General features: G+C 67.7%; 1 protein-coding gene across 1 annotated transcript in view; it reads right to left on the bottom strand.

Annotated features, from left to right (window-relative positions):
- SORCS2 (sortilin related VPS10 domain containing receptor 2) overlaps positions 1-16,040 on the bottom strand; it is a 143,657-nt gene that overhangs the window by 9,282 nt on the left and 118,335 nt on the right. The window contains exons 10-17 of the mRNA XM_084881488.1: positions 12,155-12,257; positions 11,000-11,076; positions 8,542-8,633; positions 7,632-7,739; positions 7,023-7,143; positions 6,182-6,315; positions 5,488-5,607; positions 4,542-4,713 (exon numbers count right to left, since the gene is read on the bottom strand). Of these exons, the coding sequence (XP_084737614.1) occupies positions 4,542-4,713; positions 5,488-5,607; positions 6,182-6,315; positions 7,023-7,143; positions 7,632-7,739; positions 8,542-8,633; positions 11,000-11,076; positions 12,155-12,257 (927 nt within the window). The remainder of the gene's footprint in view (positions 1-4,541; positions 4,714-5,487; positions 5,608-6,181; positions 6,316-7,022; positions 7,144-7,631; positions 7,740-8,541; positions 8,634-10,999; positions 11,077-12,154; positions 12,258-16,040) is intronic.

Genomic DNA, 16,040 nt, shown 5'->3' with positions numbered 1-16,040 from the left:
CCCGCCAGAGGTGCAGGGTGTGAAGAAGCTGCCCGCTGTTTCCGGGAGTGGCTATCACACCAGCCACACGCCAGGCCCCGGCCTCCAGGCGCTGGGCTGCGGGTTTCCTCTTAGCCGGCGGTGGGCCTGTGCACGCCTGGGGCTCTGTGGCACCCCCCGTGGCGAAAGGTGAGGTGTCCCTCTGTCCTGGCTCACTGCCTGAGACAGGTGTGTTCTCACCGCTGGGCTCTCACAGCCCTTAGTTTATTTTTTTTATTTTTAGAGGGAGAGGGAGGGCGAGGGAGGGCAACATTGCTGTGAGAGTGGAACATCGATCAGCTGCCTCCTGCACGCCCCCACCAGGATGGAGCTGGCAGCCTGGGCCTCGCCCTGACCGGGAATCGAACCGGCGACCTCCCGGGCCTCCCCGCTGAGCCGGCGGCAGGGCTAAGGTCCCTGCGGCTGTGGCTCTGCCGAGCCGCACGTGGCTGTCATGTCTCTGTCCTGGCCTCCCCGTGCTCCCCGCGGCCTCTCAGAGCGGTGCCTCACTGAGCCGTCCATGACCACACCCCCTCCACGGGCCCAGCCCGCCGGGCCACAGGGCCCCCGCTCGCCAGACGACACAGACCCCGCCCGCCGGGCCCACACACCCCACACGGCCCCCGCCCACCGGGCCCACACGGCCCCACACGGCCCCCGCCAGCCGGGCCCACACGGCCCCCGCCCGCCGGGCCACACGGACCCCGCCCGCCAGGCCCACACGGCCCCCGCCCGCCGGGCCCACACGGCCCCACAGGGACCCCGCCCGCCAGGCCCACACGGCCCCCGCCCGCCGGGCCACACGGCCCCACACGGCCCCCGCCCGCCAGGCCCACACGGCCCCCGCCCGCCGGGCCACACGGACCCCGCCCGCCGGGCCCACACGGCCCCCGCCCACCGGGCCCACACGGCCCCCGCCCGCCAGGCCCACACGGACCCCGCCCGCCGGGCCACACGGACCCCGCCCGCCGGGCCCACACGGCCCCCGCCCGCCGGGCCCACACGGCCCCCGCCCACCGGGCCCACACGGCCCCACACAGCCCCCGCCTGCCGGGCCCACACGGCCCCCGCCCGCCAGGCCCACACGGACCCCGCCCGCCGGGCCCACCCGGCCCCTGCCCGCCGGGCCCACACGGCCCCACACGGCCCCCGCCCACCGGGCCCACACGGCCCCACACGGCCCCCGCCCGCCGGGCCCACACGGCCCCCGCCCGCCGGGCCCACACGGACCCCGCCCGCCGGGCCCACACCGACCGCGCCCGCCGGGCCCACACGGACCCCGCCCGCTGGGCCCACAGGGCCCCCAGGGACCCCGCCCGCCAGGCCCACACGGACCCCGCCCGCCGGGCCACACGGACCCCGCCTGCCGGGCCCACACGGACCCCGCCCGCCGGGCCACACGGCCACTCTCCCGCGGGCGTGCGGCTCCCACCGCACAGACATTGCCCTGAGCCGACGGCCCAGAGTGAGGCGCCGGAGAGCGTGGTCTTTACGGGGTGTTCACCCGCTGACACCTCCCCACGGGGGTCCAGCCGGCCTGTGTGCGTCTGTGCGTCTGTGCCAGTTCCCTTAGTGTCGCTTTAACTCAGGCCGCCGGGGAGCCTGGGCCTGACCCAGAGCCATTTCCACACATTGGCCTGTGTGAGTGTGTGTGTGAGAGTGTGTGTGTGTGAGAGTGTGAGTGTGTGTGTGAGAGAGTGTGTGAGCCTGTGTGTGTGAGTGTGTGTGTGAGTGTGTGTGTGAGTGTGTGTGAGAGTATGTGTGTGTATGTGTGAGTGTGTGTAAGCATGTGTGTGTGAGCGTGTGTGTGTGAGTGTGTGTGTGTGTATGAGTGTGTGTGTGTAAGAGCATGCGTGTGCATGTGTGAGTGTGTGTGTGAGTGTGTGTGTATGAGTGTGTGTGAGAGCATGTGTGTGCATGTGTGTGTGAGCGTGTGTGTGTATGAGTGTGTGTGTGAGTGTGTGAGTGTGTGTGTGTATGAGTGTGTGTATGAGTGCGAGTGTGTGTGTGTGTGTGAGCGTGTGTGTGTGAGTGTGTGTGTGTGAGAGTGTGTGTGTGTGTGAGCGTGTGTGTGTGTGTGAGTGTGTGTGAGTGAGAGTGTGTGTGTGTGTGTATGAGTGTGTATGTGTGTGCATGTGTGAGTGTGTGTGTATGAGTGTGAGTGTGTGAGAGCATTTGTGTGCATGTGTGAGTGTGTGTGAGTGTGTGTGAGCGTGTGTGTGTGAGAGTGTGTGTGTGTGTATGAGTGTGTGTATGTGTGTGCATGTGTGAGTGTGTGTGTGAGCGTGTGTGTGTGTATGAGTGTGTGTGAGTATGTGTGTGCATGTGTGTGTGTGAGTGTGTGTGTGTGAGTGTGTGTGTGCATGTGTGAGTGTGTGTGTGTGTGAGCATGTGTGTGTTTGAGAGTGTGTTGTGTGAGTGTGTGTGTGTGAGTGTGTGTATGTGTGTGCATGTGTGAGTGTGTGTGTGAGTGTGTGTGTATGAGTGTGAGTGTGTGAGAGCATGTGTGTGCATGTGTGAGTGTGTGTGTGAGCGTGTGTGTGAGTGTGTGTGAGAGTGTGTATGAGAGTGTGTGTGAGTGTGTGTGAGAGTGTGTGTGATTGTGTGTGTGTGTGAGAGTATGTGTGTATGTGTGTGTGTGTGTGTGTGAGTGTGTGTGTGAGTGTGTGTAAGTGTGTGAGTGAGTGTGTATGAGTGTGTGTGTGTGAGATTGTGTGTGAGTGTGAGTGTGTGTGTGAGAGTGTGTGTGTATATGAGCGTGTGTGTGTGAGAGTATGTGTGTGTATGTGTGTGTGTGTGAGAGTGTGTATGAGAGTGTGTGTGAGTGTGTGTGTGAGTGTATGAGTGTGTGTGTATGAGCATGTGTGTGTGTGAGTGTGAGTGTGTGTGTGTGTATGAGCTTGTGTGTGTGTGTGTGTCCGAGTATGAGTGTGTGTGTGACTGTGTAAGTGTGTGTGTCCATGAGTGTGTGAGTGTGCAGGAGTGTGTGCAAGGGACCCTCCTTGCGTCCCACACTCTCCCCGGCTTCAGCAAGGAAGCCAGTGGCCCCCCAGGCAGCCGCTGCCCCGGGGCCTCTCCTCTGAGCGCCTCCCGGTGGGTGGCCCCCTCACGCTGACCCAGCCCCATGGATCCAGGGCCGGGCAGCGGGTGGCATCCAGGCTCCAGCTCAGAGAATCGGGGCAGTGGAGTGGCAGCTGCCGGGCGCTAGGGGGCAGCAGAGTGCCGTGTGTGCTGGAAGTCCTGGAACTTGGGGCAGAGGCCTACACAGCCCCCAGCCTAGTCCCCGCAAACCCAGGGAACCCCCAAATCCAGGGAACCCCCCAAACACAGGGAACCCCCCAAACTCAGGGAGCCCCCCAAACCCAGGGAACCCCCAAACCCAGGGAGCCCCCCAAACCCAGGGAACCCCCAAACCCAGGGAACCCCCAAACCCAGGGAGCCCCCCAAACCCAGGGAACCCCCAAACCCAGGGAGCCCCCCACACCCAGGGAGCCCCCCGAACCCAGGGCCTCTCCAATGGGGGCACAGGGCGTACTGTTTGTGATTCGCGTCCCCCCACACGTCTCATTTCCCTGCTTCCTGTCGGAGGTGCCCCATGAGTGCGTCAGGTCCGCAGTGAGGGCCCCACCAGGCAAACAGCAGGAGGATGGGGTGACAGGAGGACAGACAGCTGCCCCGGGGACAGGAGTTGGGATAATCACATTCCTGCTGTTTCTACGTTTTTCGAGTGTTCTATATTGAGTACATACTATTTTTAAAACCAGGAGAAAATGTAACACTTCTACTAAAGAAGGACAAAGACAGGAGACTGAGGGGACGTTCATATACACATTGGGGGGAGCAGGGGGACACCTTCCCCCCCCCTCCCCTCCCTCTATGAGGGCCGGGCCTCTGGCTGTGGGTTATACTCAGTCTGTTTGAACCTGCCCCCTCCTTCAGCTTCCAAGTCGCTCACCCTACAAGCGCGCTGAGCGCCTGCTGCGGCCCCGAGCCAGTGCGGGGCGCCCTGCGGGCGGAGGCCTCCTCTGCCCGCACCCCCTCGCTCTCAACGCTGGGCGGCTCCCCACTGGGGGCTGGGGAGGGACCCGGGCCGGGCGCTGGGCCTGCAGGGCCCCGGGGGGGGGAGGGGGGCCCGGGCGCTGGGCCTGCAGGGCCCGGGGGGGGGGAGGGGGGCCCGGGCGCTGGGCCTGCAGGGCCCCGGGGGGGGGGGACCCGGGCGCTGGGCCTGCAGGGCCCCGGGGGGGAGGGGGACCCGGGCGCTGGGCCTGCAGGGCCCCGGGGGGGAGGGGGACCCGGGCACTGGGCCTGCAGGGCCCCGGGGGGGAGGGGGGCCCGGGCGCTGGGCCTGCAGGGCCCCGGGGGGGAGAGGGGGGCCCGGGCGCTGGGCCTGCAGGGGCCCGGGGGGGGGGGACCCGGGCGCTGGGCCTGCAGGGGCCCGGGGGGGGGGGGGGCCCGGGCGCTGGGCCTGCAGGGGCCCGGGGGGGGGGCAGGCACTGGGCCTGCAGGGCCCGGGGGGGGCTCACCTGCTCCTGCCGCACCTCGAACAGCACGTGCTCCCCGGGCCGCACGGCCACCGCGTCGCCCAGGATGCTGACCCGCAGGCCCCGCGGCGGCGTCAGGGGGCACGGCCGCGGCGCCGGGGGCCGCGCCAGGTCCACGCCGCCCTGGCACAGGTTGGCCACTGCCTTCCGGTACCTGCGGGGAGAGCGGTCAGGGCTGCGGGTGAGGTGCGTGTGCGTGTGTGCGTGTGCTGTGTGTGTATGATTGTGTGTGTTTGTGTGAGTGTGTGTGTCTGTGTGTGTGTGTGTGTGTCCGTCCGTGTGTGTGTGTCTGTGTGTGTCCGTGTGTGTGTGTGTGTGAGTGTGTGTGTGTGTGTGTGTGTGTGTCCGTCCGTGTGTGTGTGTCTGTGTGTGTCCGTGTGTGTGTGTGTGTGTGAGTGTGTGTGTGTGTCCGGATGTGTGTGTGTGTCCGTGTGTTTGTGTGTGTGTGTGTGTGTGTGTGTGTGTGTCCCGGCGTGCCTCTTGGCTGCCCCTCCGTTCGCCACCAGGCCTCCTGCCTCCGCCGGGCTGTGGCCTCTGCCCGGTGAGCGGTGGGGAAACGGAGGCCGAGGAGGGGGCCGGCCAGGCTCCTGTCTGGCCCCCTGCCGCTAACAGCGCTCTGTGGAGCGGCTGCGGCAGGTGAACGGGCGTCCCGGCCGCAGGGCTCAGAGCCCCCGAGGAGCTTCCCTGGGCCCGGCTGCCCCGGGCGGAGCTGCGGGCACCGCGGACGGACGGTGCCTCCTGCCACCTCAGCTCCGCGCCAGTTCCGCCCCGCTCCCTGGTGCCGGCCGCTCCCGCGCCCTGGGGGCTCCGGGGACAGGACGTCCGCCCGGGCTTCCTTTCCCGGCTCCACGCAGGGGCTGCGGGCCCGGCAGGAGGCCGCTGGCTCCCCCCACTCCGCCCGGAGCCGGACCGGGGCCAGCGCACGCACCCGAGGCTGCTGGTGTAGGTCTGGCCCTGGGCACAGTCGTCCGGGGGCGCCAGGGGGTTGAACCAGAAGTTGGCGAAGCACTTGTTGGTGTCGGAGAGGGAGCGCTCGAAGCCATAGTCGCTGAGGGAGAGAGCGTCCGTCAGGAGGCGGCGGGGTGGGGGGCGCGGGGGGTGCAGATGGGGGAGGAGTCACAGAGGTGCACCCACGGGGCCCTGCACCAGAGGGAGCCCGGCCGAACGCCGCCAGCAGCTCCAGGTGAGGGGTGCCAAGGGGATTCTGGGAGCTCACAGGAGAGCACTGAGCCCAGCCTGGGAGTCCTGGAGGGCTGCCTGGAGGTGGTGCCCCGAAGCTCTTAGGAAGAGAGGCGAGGGGCCCTGCAGGGGGACCGGCCCCTCCACACTGGCGCAGGGGCTGCAGGGGGAAGCGGCTGGAGTGTGAGGGACAGGAGGCAGAGGGTGAGGGCGGCTGGGAGGCAGGCTGGTGGACGGAGCCTCGTGAGCTGGGCTCTGGGACCCAGACATTGTCCTGGGGACAGTGGGCCCCCAGGAGAGGGGAGCGGGGGGGGGGGTGCAGCAGGCCCTGGCTCCCCCCCCAGCTGGTCGCCTGCGGTGGCTCCACACCCGGCCCGGCCTTCCCTGCCCCTCCCGCCCGCTCCTGCCTGCGCCGGCCCCCAAGCCCGGGCCCGCGCCCTCACCACAGGAAGTCGGAGTCCTGGCACGGGCACACCTGGGCGGTGAGCGCCGCCGTGAAGTTCCGACCGTTGACGCACCAGGCCGCGGCCTTCCTCCTCCGGAAGCTGCGGCGCTGGCCCATGAGGCAGCCGTCGCCCTGCAGCGGCAGCCGGGGGGGGCGGGGGGGGGGCGTTGGAGCCCTTTCACAGGAGGGAGACTGAGGCCAGGAGGGGAGGGGAGCGTCTGAAGGCCGGCGGGCAGCCTCCTTCCCCTCCCGCCCACAGCGCGTCTGACAGGCCAGCCCGGACGGAGCCCGGGCAGGTGGTCAGGGCGGGCTTCCCGGAGGAGGTGCCACTGAGCTCCGTCCGGGCTGGAGGGGACACGGCTGCTGGACACGGCGGGGCCCCTTTCAGTCCCGCAGGCCCCAGGGCTGCAGGCCCCGTGCAGGCGCTGGAACCAGCCTCGGGCTGGAGGGCTCCTGTGGACGCACAGTAGGTCCGCAGCCTGTGACCCTGCGGCAGGCCTGCACCCCGGAGAGGCCTTGTGGTCCCACCAGACCTGCTGCCGTGGAAACGCGTGCGGAATCATGGGGCTGCCCAGCCCCACAGGGCGTCAGGTCATGCCCACACGTGCCGTGTCCTTCCCAGGGTCCAGCCCCTGGCCCCGTGCACACCTGACTCCCCGGCTGGGCTGGGGCCCGGGACCTGCGCCCGAGTGTGACCGAGCCCCGAGCAGCCCAGGCTCCGAGAAGGGGCCAGACACCGGAGGCTGGTGTCCGGGCTGGGGAAGGAGAGCCGGGGCCGCGGGGGGAGGGGGGACCCTGCTGGGGGGGGGCCTCCGGGAGCCCCCACCCCCGCCGCCCACCTGCAGGTCGACGAGCTCCCAGGCGCCGTAGTCCTCGGCGCGGCAGGGCCGGGGGAAGGACGGCCGGAAGTCCACCTTGACCAGCTCCCACTCGGAGCGGTAGCTGATGTGGCCGAAGATGCTGGAGGCGAAGGCAGGAACCTCACGTGGGCCCGGGGCCCGGCCCCTCGGCCTCAGGCCCCACTGCACCGGGCCCAGCCACGCCGCCCTCCGGCCACCAGTCCCACATGCCCCCGGCCCAGCCTCAGACCCAGCACCCGGGCCAGGCCAGCTGGCTCAGGGCGCCCGCACCCGCCCATCTGCAATTGGGCCTCAATGCACAACGCGCCCGAGCGCCCTCACATGCCAATAACGACGGCAGCAGTAATAATAAGGTGGCAGCTCGCGAGGCGGGAGGGGCCGTGGCTGGGCCTCTCGGCAGCCGGGAGGCCTGGGCAGGGAAAGGTGTCCCGAACAGGGGCAGTCGGTGGCCACCCTCGTGGCTGGGAGGCCGGGAGGAGGCCGGTGGGGGGATGAGGGAGAGCGAGGGAGGGGTCTGGGGTCAGCGTTGAGCCAGCTCAGAGCAGCAGAGGCCGGGGTGGCCCCGGCACAGCCCGCCCCGGCACTCACGTGATCACCAGCGTCTCCTCGCCCGGCTCGCTCAGCAGCCCGTCCACGAACACGGAGGTGTCGGTGAAGTTGTAGGTGCTCCACGTGAGGCCCTCGTCCGTGCTGAACCTGCAGCGGGAGCGCCAGCGTCCGCGGGCAGCAGGGGCCCCCATGCCCAGCTCCGCTGCCGCCTGGACCAGCCCTGTCTGTGCCTGGGACCTGTGCCCAGGACCAGAGCGCCAGCGGAGGCGGCCGGGAGGGCAGTGGAGGGAGCGGTGTGCCAGGGCCACCCAGCACCCAGCACCCAGGCCCCACGGGACCCCTGGCTTCACTCTCTCTGGGAGGCCAGCAGCAGCCACCTGCCGGCACCAAGCGGCACCCACACCTGCTCAGCAGCAACACCAGGGAGTCAGGGTGCGGCCTGGCACCTGGGATTGCGCCCCCAGCGCCCGAGCCCGGCCAGAGCTGCCCGGCGGGGACAGCAGCTCGCTGCCTCCCGGCGCAGCGTGTCACGGTGCCGCTGGCTCTGAGGGCGAAGCTCTTTCAGACTAAGGTGATACCAGCTTCCTGGCTGCTCCGGCTCTGCCTCTGGATGCAGAGTTCAGATGTGCCCTCCCTGCCCCCACAGCCCCTCAGACGTGCGGAGCCTATGGCAAACCCTCCCCCCGAGCCCACGCTGCTGGTTCCCGTCCGGCCCCACCTCCTCCACTTAGATGATTCCTATCGATGCTGAAAAGGCACCTCCTCCGGGAGCCCTCCTTCCTCCCCTGGACTACAGCGGGGCCTCTCTGGGCCCGCGCCCGGGCCTCCCGCGGGGCGCTGCACTGCGCCTGTTTCCTGTCCCCCCACGCCCGGCCCAGGCAGCTGCAGGGGGTCCCCGGGAGGGGGCGCTCTGAGGGGCTCCCACAGGGAGGCGCCCGCCCCACGTTACTTGAGGATCTTCAGGGGGATGGAGCTGTCCTTCACGGCCACGATCACGCCGCCGTGGTCCAGGAACAGGATGTGGTGCTCCTCTTCGAACACCTGCGGGGACGGGCGCTGAGGGCGGCCTCCGGGGGCAGCCGGCCCCGGCCAGGCCACGTGGGGCTCCGGGCCTCCGAGCCCTGCCAGGCTTTGCCACACCACGTGGACTCCGCCCACGCGGGGTGGACAGGTGGCGAATGCCAGTTTCCCGACCAGCGAGGGGAGGGAGGAAGGACAGCGCAGGCAGACACTGCGTGGGAGGGGGGGAGTGGGGGAGAGGTTCCCCATGAGAACCTCGCCAGGAAGGCCGAGGACAGGAAGACGGGAGAAGGAACGGGATCCGGAAAAGCGGGCAGGCCCAGCCCCATGGCTCCATGGCTGAAATCACCCTCTGAGCCCGGAGGTCGCCGTTCGGGTCCGGGGCGGGGCACGTGTCTGGTGGTGGGCTCGGTCCCCTGTAGGGGGCGTGCAGAAGGCAGCCCAGCAATGGTTCTCTCTCAGCACTGACGCTTCCATCTCTCTCTCTCACTCCCTTCCTCTCTCCGAAATAAATAAAAGTACATTTAAAAAAAAAAAAAGCAGCTAGGACGCACACCCTCAGTAACAGAAACCCTACTGGCATTAGGCTAGCGCCAGTGCTGCCTCCTCCAGGAAGCCCGCCTGGTGCCAGGGCGCTAACGGTTCTCCCCGGTTACGCCCCACGGTGCTCACTGCTGCCCACTCCACGGCCGCAGCTGCAGGGCTCAGAGAACGGGACCGTGGTGTCCCGTGTCCCAGCCGTTAGCTGGTGTCCCGTGTCCCGGTGTCCCGTGTCCCAGCCGTTAGCTGGGGAAGCACGCTGCCGGAGGCCACGGTAACAGACGGACTCCGGGGTGAGGGAGGGGCAGACCATCCACACGCATTAGCTTGGGTGTCTGTAAAGGGGCTTCGGGGTTTCCAAACGCCCCGCAGGCTCCCAGGGCGCTGGCCCCCTGGCTGTGGTGTCTGTGCCCGGCCAGGGCCAGGGGCAGGCTCCTCAGCGCCGTCTCCGTGTCCTGCCCCCCTGCCCCCTGGCTCCCAGCGCCTCCCTCAGCGCTCCCACTGCCTTTCCATCGCCCGGGGCACCGTGAACTGCGCTCCCTGCTGGCCTTCGTCACGCACGTGCTGGCAGGAGGCACAGGGTCTGGCCTGAGCTCCCCTCCCGACCTTTGTCCCACCTGGTCCCCGGCCTCTCCCCCCACAAGCCAGCTCTGCGGTCTCCTCCCCTGACACCCTCTGGTGCTTGGTGCTTACGTGGGTGCTCTCCTCTCCTCCCGGGCACCGAGCTTCCTGCACCCCCATCATTTGGGGGGGACCAACCCGAGGGCAGGCCCACACTCAGCTCTGAGCTGACAGCCCCCCTGGAATCCTGACACCCCCAGTGTGAGATCTCAGACGGGGGCCAGGCGCCATGCACGGGTCCCCGAGGTGAGAGACCCTGTGTGTGTGTGTGTGTGTGTGTGTGCGTGTGTGTGTGTGTGTGTGTGTGTGTGTTCCGCGCTGAACTAGCCGGCTCCGATGAGCGGCAGCTGCTGACCTTTGGGGCCGCTCAGACACACCCCATGAGCTCCGAGAGACGGAAACATTATCGCACAATAAATCACATTTGCCCTTTTCAAAACGCCCTGTTTCTGGCTCAGCAATGAAAAGCGGCCCTCGATCAGGGCTGCAGCGCTGTAGTTCGCCGGGGACCGACATGCCTGTGGGAGCCCCATCCTGCCCCCCCCCATCCCCCCAGAGAGGGGCTGCGGCTGGGGAGCCGGGTAGAAAGCGGCCTGAAGCCCCAGCTTTCCGGCCACGGGAAGGGACGCGCACACCAGGGCTAGAGCGGCTCCTGAGCGTCCAGGCGGAAATGGGCCTCCGGGAGGTGGCAGCCCACAGGCTCCTCGCTGCTGGGGGTGAGTGGCGGGTGCCGGGCCAGCCCCCAGGCTCAGTGTGAGGGTCCCCCCAGGCTCCATGTGGGGGGCCCAGGCTCACCACGGCCGCCTAGCCTCACTGCTGCCAGCCTCCTCTTCCCGTTCCTTCTTTCTCCTCCATGACTCCACCCAGCAGCCTCCCTGCCGGGACCCCGGGCCGTCCATGCCCCACTTCTCAGCTCCGAGTCACACTCAGCCGATGTCTTGGCGTCCCCAGTGGCTTCCTGCGGGGACCGGCTGGCACCTCCACCCCATCCCCCGTCCTGGCATTCACTTCCTTGGCTTCCACGTTCACGGGCCGTGTGTGACCGTGTGTGACCGTGTGTGACCGTGTGGAGCAGAGCCAGGCCAGCAATGGCCGTGGGACAGCTGGCGGCTGGGCCAGCGGGGATGTGGCATCCGCTGACGGGAGCTGTGTGTCCGGCCGCCCGCCCACGGGAGGGAGGGTCACGGAGCGAGCTCCGGTGGGCGCGGCCCCTCCCGCCGCCTCACCTGCCGCCAGGTCCTCCCGCAGTCCGACGTGATGTACATTTCCTCCTTGTACTCCACCAGCTGGGAGCCCAGGTTCCCTGGGCCAGAAGGAAGGGGCGGGGTTGGTCTGGGCCCAGCCGGTCCCCGCTTAACCAGGGTCCGAGCCAGACAAGTCCCCGGGAGGGCCCTGTGCCTGGTCTAACCTCCCAGCAGAGCCACCGCTGGTGCGCCCCGTCTGCGTCCGTCTGACCATGACGGGGCGTGTGACTGCTCTGCTTGGGCCCGGCCGAGTCTGTGTTAAAGGGTCAGCCTTGCCCCAAAGAAGCCAGCCCCGCACCTCCGGCCTGACCAGCGGACCCAGTGCAGGCAGCACCGGTCTCGGGGGACCCCGGGTGACGAGTGCGGTCGCAGAGTAAGAGACGTAGAGTGGCGGTGAGTGTGGTGTGAGAACAGGATAAAAGGCCTGTCTTTCTCTTTGCCTCCACCACGTGGGAGAAGCACCTGGTAACTGAACTCCAGGACGGTTGGCTGCCCTGCTTCAAACAGCCCGTGTTCCAACGGCAAGACAAGTCACTCTCCAGGCTGCTTTCCTGCACCCCCTCCTCCTTGCTGGGTTACAACTCAGGGAGAATGAGTGGAAAGTTCCCTTTCCCTCTCCCCTTCCTAACTTCCGCTCTAAGAATGCCATGCAGGCTTTGGAAGATGCTGGTAAGGACACCTCCCTAGGCCATCTGCCCAGAGTAAAACAAGCAAACTTTTCAAAGACGACCCCCTGATGTCCGCTCAACTCCATCCATCACCCACCCATCCATCCATGCACCCACCCATCCTCCCTGCACCCCACACATCCACCCACCACCCATCCATCCACCCACCCACTCACCCATCAACCCACGTATCTGTTCATCACTCATCCATCCACCTACTGATCCACCCATCCCTCCCTCCCTCCCTGCCTCCATCCATCATCCATCATCCCTCCCTCCCTCCATCCATCCTCCCTCCACCTTCCCATTCAGCCAACAGGCATCACGTGCCCCCCTGGCCCACGCATTCCCTCTCCTGGTTTTCCATGACAGCTGAGGTCCAGGAGCTGTCACTGCCCCTCAGGACACCCGTCAGCAGGTGCTCTGTCCCCTCGGGGGCGGGCTCCCCAGCCGCTGCGGCGCCTCCTACCTGCGCCCATGATGAGGCCGGGCGCCGTCTCCTTGGTGTGCACGGTGCCCGACACGTAGGGGTTGTCCGCCCAGAGCAGGTGCAGGTGCAGGTGGCAGTCGGGCTGCGGAAGGAAAGCCAGTTAGCACCTGGCGGGGCGCTGTCCGGGGAAGGGAGGCCCGAGGCCCGGCCAACCTGTGGCTTCTGGGGGAGGCAGGGCGGGAGCACCTCCAGGGAGCGCTGGAGGCGGAGGCTCTGAGACCGACTGCGGCGAAGGCGTGGGCGCTGGGCCAGGGGCCCCTCCGGAGGCGCTCAGCGTGGCTGCCGGCGGGGCCACGGGCAGTGCTGGCCACGGAGCGGGACCCGGGCCTGCGCAGCCCTCACGCACGCTCATCCGTCACCACGGCCGCGGCTCCTCCCGGCATCGGCGCCCGCCTCGCCCGCAGCTGCGCCGGGCCTGCCCGAGGGGGCCGCCACGCCAGCCGTGACCGCGGCTTCGGGAGCGGTTCACGCAGACGGGCCGCGGTGAGGCGGTCCCGGCCGCGCGGGCGGGGCCTCCCACCAAGGACACCGGAGCCGAAGCTGCGCTCCAGCCCGCCGGGCCCGTCCCCGCGGGGGTGCGCCTGCAGGCCGGCCGCCAGCGGCCTCCAGGGTGAGGGCCCCGCGGTGCCCTTCCCGGCACTGGGGGTCCGACCCTCCCGTCTCCCCGGGGCCGCCTGCAGCCGCTCCCCCGAGCAGACACGCGAGGAGGCTGCGTCCCGTGTCCTCCCGGACTGTCCCTGAGCCTCAGGGGTCAAGGCCGCCATCCTGCCCCCCCCCCATCGTCATGTCCACACAGACGACAAGCCACGGGGCGCCGACAATGGGCAAGGTCCCCACACGCTCCGGCCAGGGCTCCGGCACCGCGGGGCAGCGGCCCGCCAGCCGCAGCCAGGGCCGCCGGACGGCTGCAGCCGGCGTGTGTGTGTGTGTGTGTGTGTGTGTGTGTGTGGTGTGTGTGTGTGGTGTGTGTGTGTGTGTGTGTGTGTGGTGTGTGTGTGTGTGTGTGTGTGGTGTGTGTGTGTGGTGTGTGTGTGATGTGTGTGGTGTGTGTGTGGTGTGTGTGTGTGATGTGTGTGGTGTGGTGTGTGTGTGTGTGTGTGTGTGTGTGTGTGGTGTGTGTGTGTGTGTGTGTGGTGTGTGTGTGATGTGTGTGTGTGTGTGTGGTGTGTGTGTGTTGTGTGTGTGTGTGTGGTGTGTGTGTGGTGTGTGTGTGTGTGTGTGTGTGTGTGGTGTGTGTTGTGTGTGTGTGTGGTGTGTGTGTGTGTGTGTGTGTGTGTGGTGTGTGTGTGTGTGGTGTGTGTGTGGTGTGTGTGTGTGTGGTGTGTGTGTGTGTGTGTGTGTGTGTGGTGTGTGTGTGTGTGTGTGTGGTGTGTGTGTGTGGTGTGTGTGTGATGTGTGTGTGTGTGTGTGTGTGTGTGTGTGTGATGTGTGTGGTGTGTGGTGTGTGTGTGTGTGTGTGTGTGTGTGTGGTGTGTGTGTGTGTGTGTGGTGTGTGTGTGTGATGTGTGTGTGTGTGTGTGGTGTGTGTGTGTGTGTGTGTGTGTGTGGTGTGTGTGTGCGGTGTGTGTGGTGTGTGGTATGTGTGTGTGGTGTGTGGTGTGTGTGTGTGTGGTGTGTGTGTGCGGTGTGTGTGGTGTGTGGTATGTGTGTGTGGTGTGTGGTGTGTGTGAGTGTGTGTGTGTGTGTGGTGTGTGGTGTGTGTGTGTGTGGTGTGTGGTGTGTGTGGTGTGTGGTGTGTGTGTGTGTGTGTGTGTGGTGTGTGGTGTGTGTGGTGTGTGGTGTGTGGTGTGTGTGTGCGGTGTGTGTGGTGTGTGGTGTGTGTGTGTGTGGTGTGTGTGTGTGTGGTGTGTGTGGTGTGTGGTGTGTGTGAGTGTGTGTGTGTGTGTGTGTGTGTGTGTGTGTGTGTGTGAGTGTGTGTGTGTGTGTGTGTGTGTGTGGTGTGTGTGTGTGTGTGTGTGTGGTGTGGTGTGTGTGGTGTGGTGTGTGGTGTGTGTGGTGTGTGTGTGTGTTGTGCGGTGTGTGTGTGTGTGTGTGTGTGAGTGTGTGTGGCAGGACCCTGCGGCCCTGCTTCTCCTCTCCTTCCAATGGGGCCTGAGCCGAGGCCAGTTCCCGGGGTCTGGCGGGTGACGCCCCTGGACCACGGAGGACCCTGCCCCAGCCCCGGGGACAGCATGCCCCCGGACGGCAGAGGGGCTTCGGGGTGACGCTCTGGGCCAGCCTCCGGCTCCCCAATGGGAGGGGTGCGCCTGGCCGGAGTGCGGGCACACGGGGACGCGGGAAGGGGGGTCTGGGTCCCCATCGCCCTCTCCGCGCTGGGTGACCGGGGAAGCCTGGCTCCGAGCCTCAGGCCCTCCTCTGTGACAGGGTGACCTCTCCCCGTGGGACTGCACGGCGGCCAGGAAGCTGGGGTCCAGTCCCCCCGACAGGGCTCTGCCTGACTGTTTACCACAAGGAAGACCAGCCTTTCCTGGGCCCGCTCCTCCCCTGCCCTCCCCTCCCCTCCCCTCCCCTCCCCTCCCCTTCCCTCCCCTCCCCTCCCCTCCCTCCCCTCCCCTCCCTTTCCCTTCCCTGTTCTTTCCCTCCCTCCCCTCCCCCTCCCCTCCCCTCCCTTTCCCTTCCATTCTTTCCCTCCCTCCCCTCCCCTCCCCTGCTCTCCCCTCCAGTCCCCTCCTCTGAAACATCTCCAGTTGAGAAACCCCAGGGGACTGAGGCCTGAGATCCCGATGGGGACTCCGCAGGGGCCGCGCGCTGTGCGGGGAGGCCTCCTGCCGCAGAGCAGGCGGCAGAGCGGAGCCTCCGGGGCGGGAGGCGGGCTGACATCCGGAGGGGCCTCCTGGGCGTGTGCTGCCGCCTCTGCCTGTGGTCCGTTTCACAGACTCCCCAAGCCAACAGGGAAACGGCTCACGGATTGGATATTGATCCGGTCAGACAGCGGGAGGGGAGGGCCGGCCTGTGCGGTCCGAGAGCGCTATTGTCCGTCCCGGTCTGAGAGCCAGCTGGCCGCGCCCCGCTCAGGCCGTGTGCGGGCGGACGAGGGAGCGGGGAGCCCGCAGGCAGGGCCGGGCGCGGCAGGCGATGGCGACGGGCCCAGTCCGACTGCCCTGCTCCCCGCGGACGCGTGGCCGGGTGAGGACAGCCCGAGAGCCCAGCTGGCCACGCTGGTCCCGTGTCCGCCTCCCGGCCACCAGGCCCAGGAGGGGAGAGCCCTGAGCCCTCCACGTCCTGCCTCTGGGCCAGCGGGTGCCCACCTTGTCGTCGCCTTGTTCACGGGGGTCTGGCCTGCCCGGCTGGGCGCGCCCACCCGCTCCCACCGGTGACCGAAGGCGGGACGCACTCTGAGGCCCTCCTCGGAGACAGGCATCTGTTCTCAGCAGAGCCGCTGTGACGGACCGGGCCGCCCTCGCAGCCCGGCTCTGGGAAGGAGGTCACGGCCTCTCACCCGTCACAGCGACGGGAGGGGCCTAGGCGAGGGTGGCAGGCCGAGCTGGCGGGTGAGCCCGGCTCAGCAAGGGGCGTCCCTGCCCGGGGGCGGGGGGGCTTCCTCAGAGCCCCGGGGCTGGTTCTCCATTTGGGGGGAGGAGCCCATCCTGCCTGGACTGGGCCGCCGCGGCCGGGCCCTGCAAAGCAGGTGCTGTTACCCCTTTACGGAGGAGGAGGGGGAGGAGGAGGAGGAGGAGGAGGAGGAGGAGGAGGAGGAGGAGGGGAGGGGGGGAGAGGAGGAGAGGGAGGAGGAAGAGGAGGAGGAGGGGGAGGGGGGAAGAGGAAGAGGAGGGAGAGGGGGGAAGAGGGGGAGGAGGAAGGGGAGGAGGAAGAGGAGGAAGAGGAGGAAGAGGAGGAGAAGGAGGGAGGGGGAAGAGGAGGAGGG

The sequence above is a fragment of the Pipistrellus hanaki genome, assembly GCF_964339955.1.
Source record: "Pipistrellus hanaki genome assembly, chromosome: 1".
Lineage (NCBI taxonomy): Eukaryota > Metazoa > Chordata > Mammalia > Chiroptera > Vespertilionidae > Pipistrellus > Pipistrellus hanaki.
The sequence above is the reverse complement of the archived record's forward strand: the minus strand, read 5'-3'. Positions and strand labels throughout refer to the sequence as shown.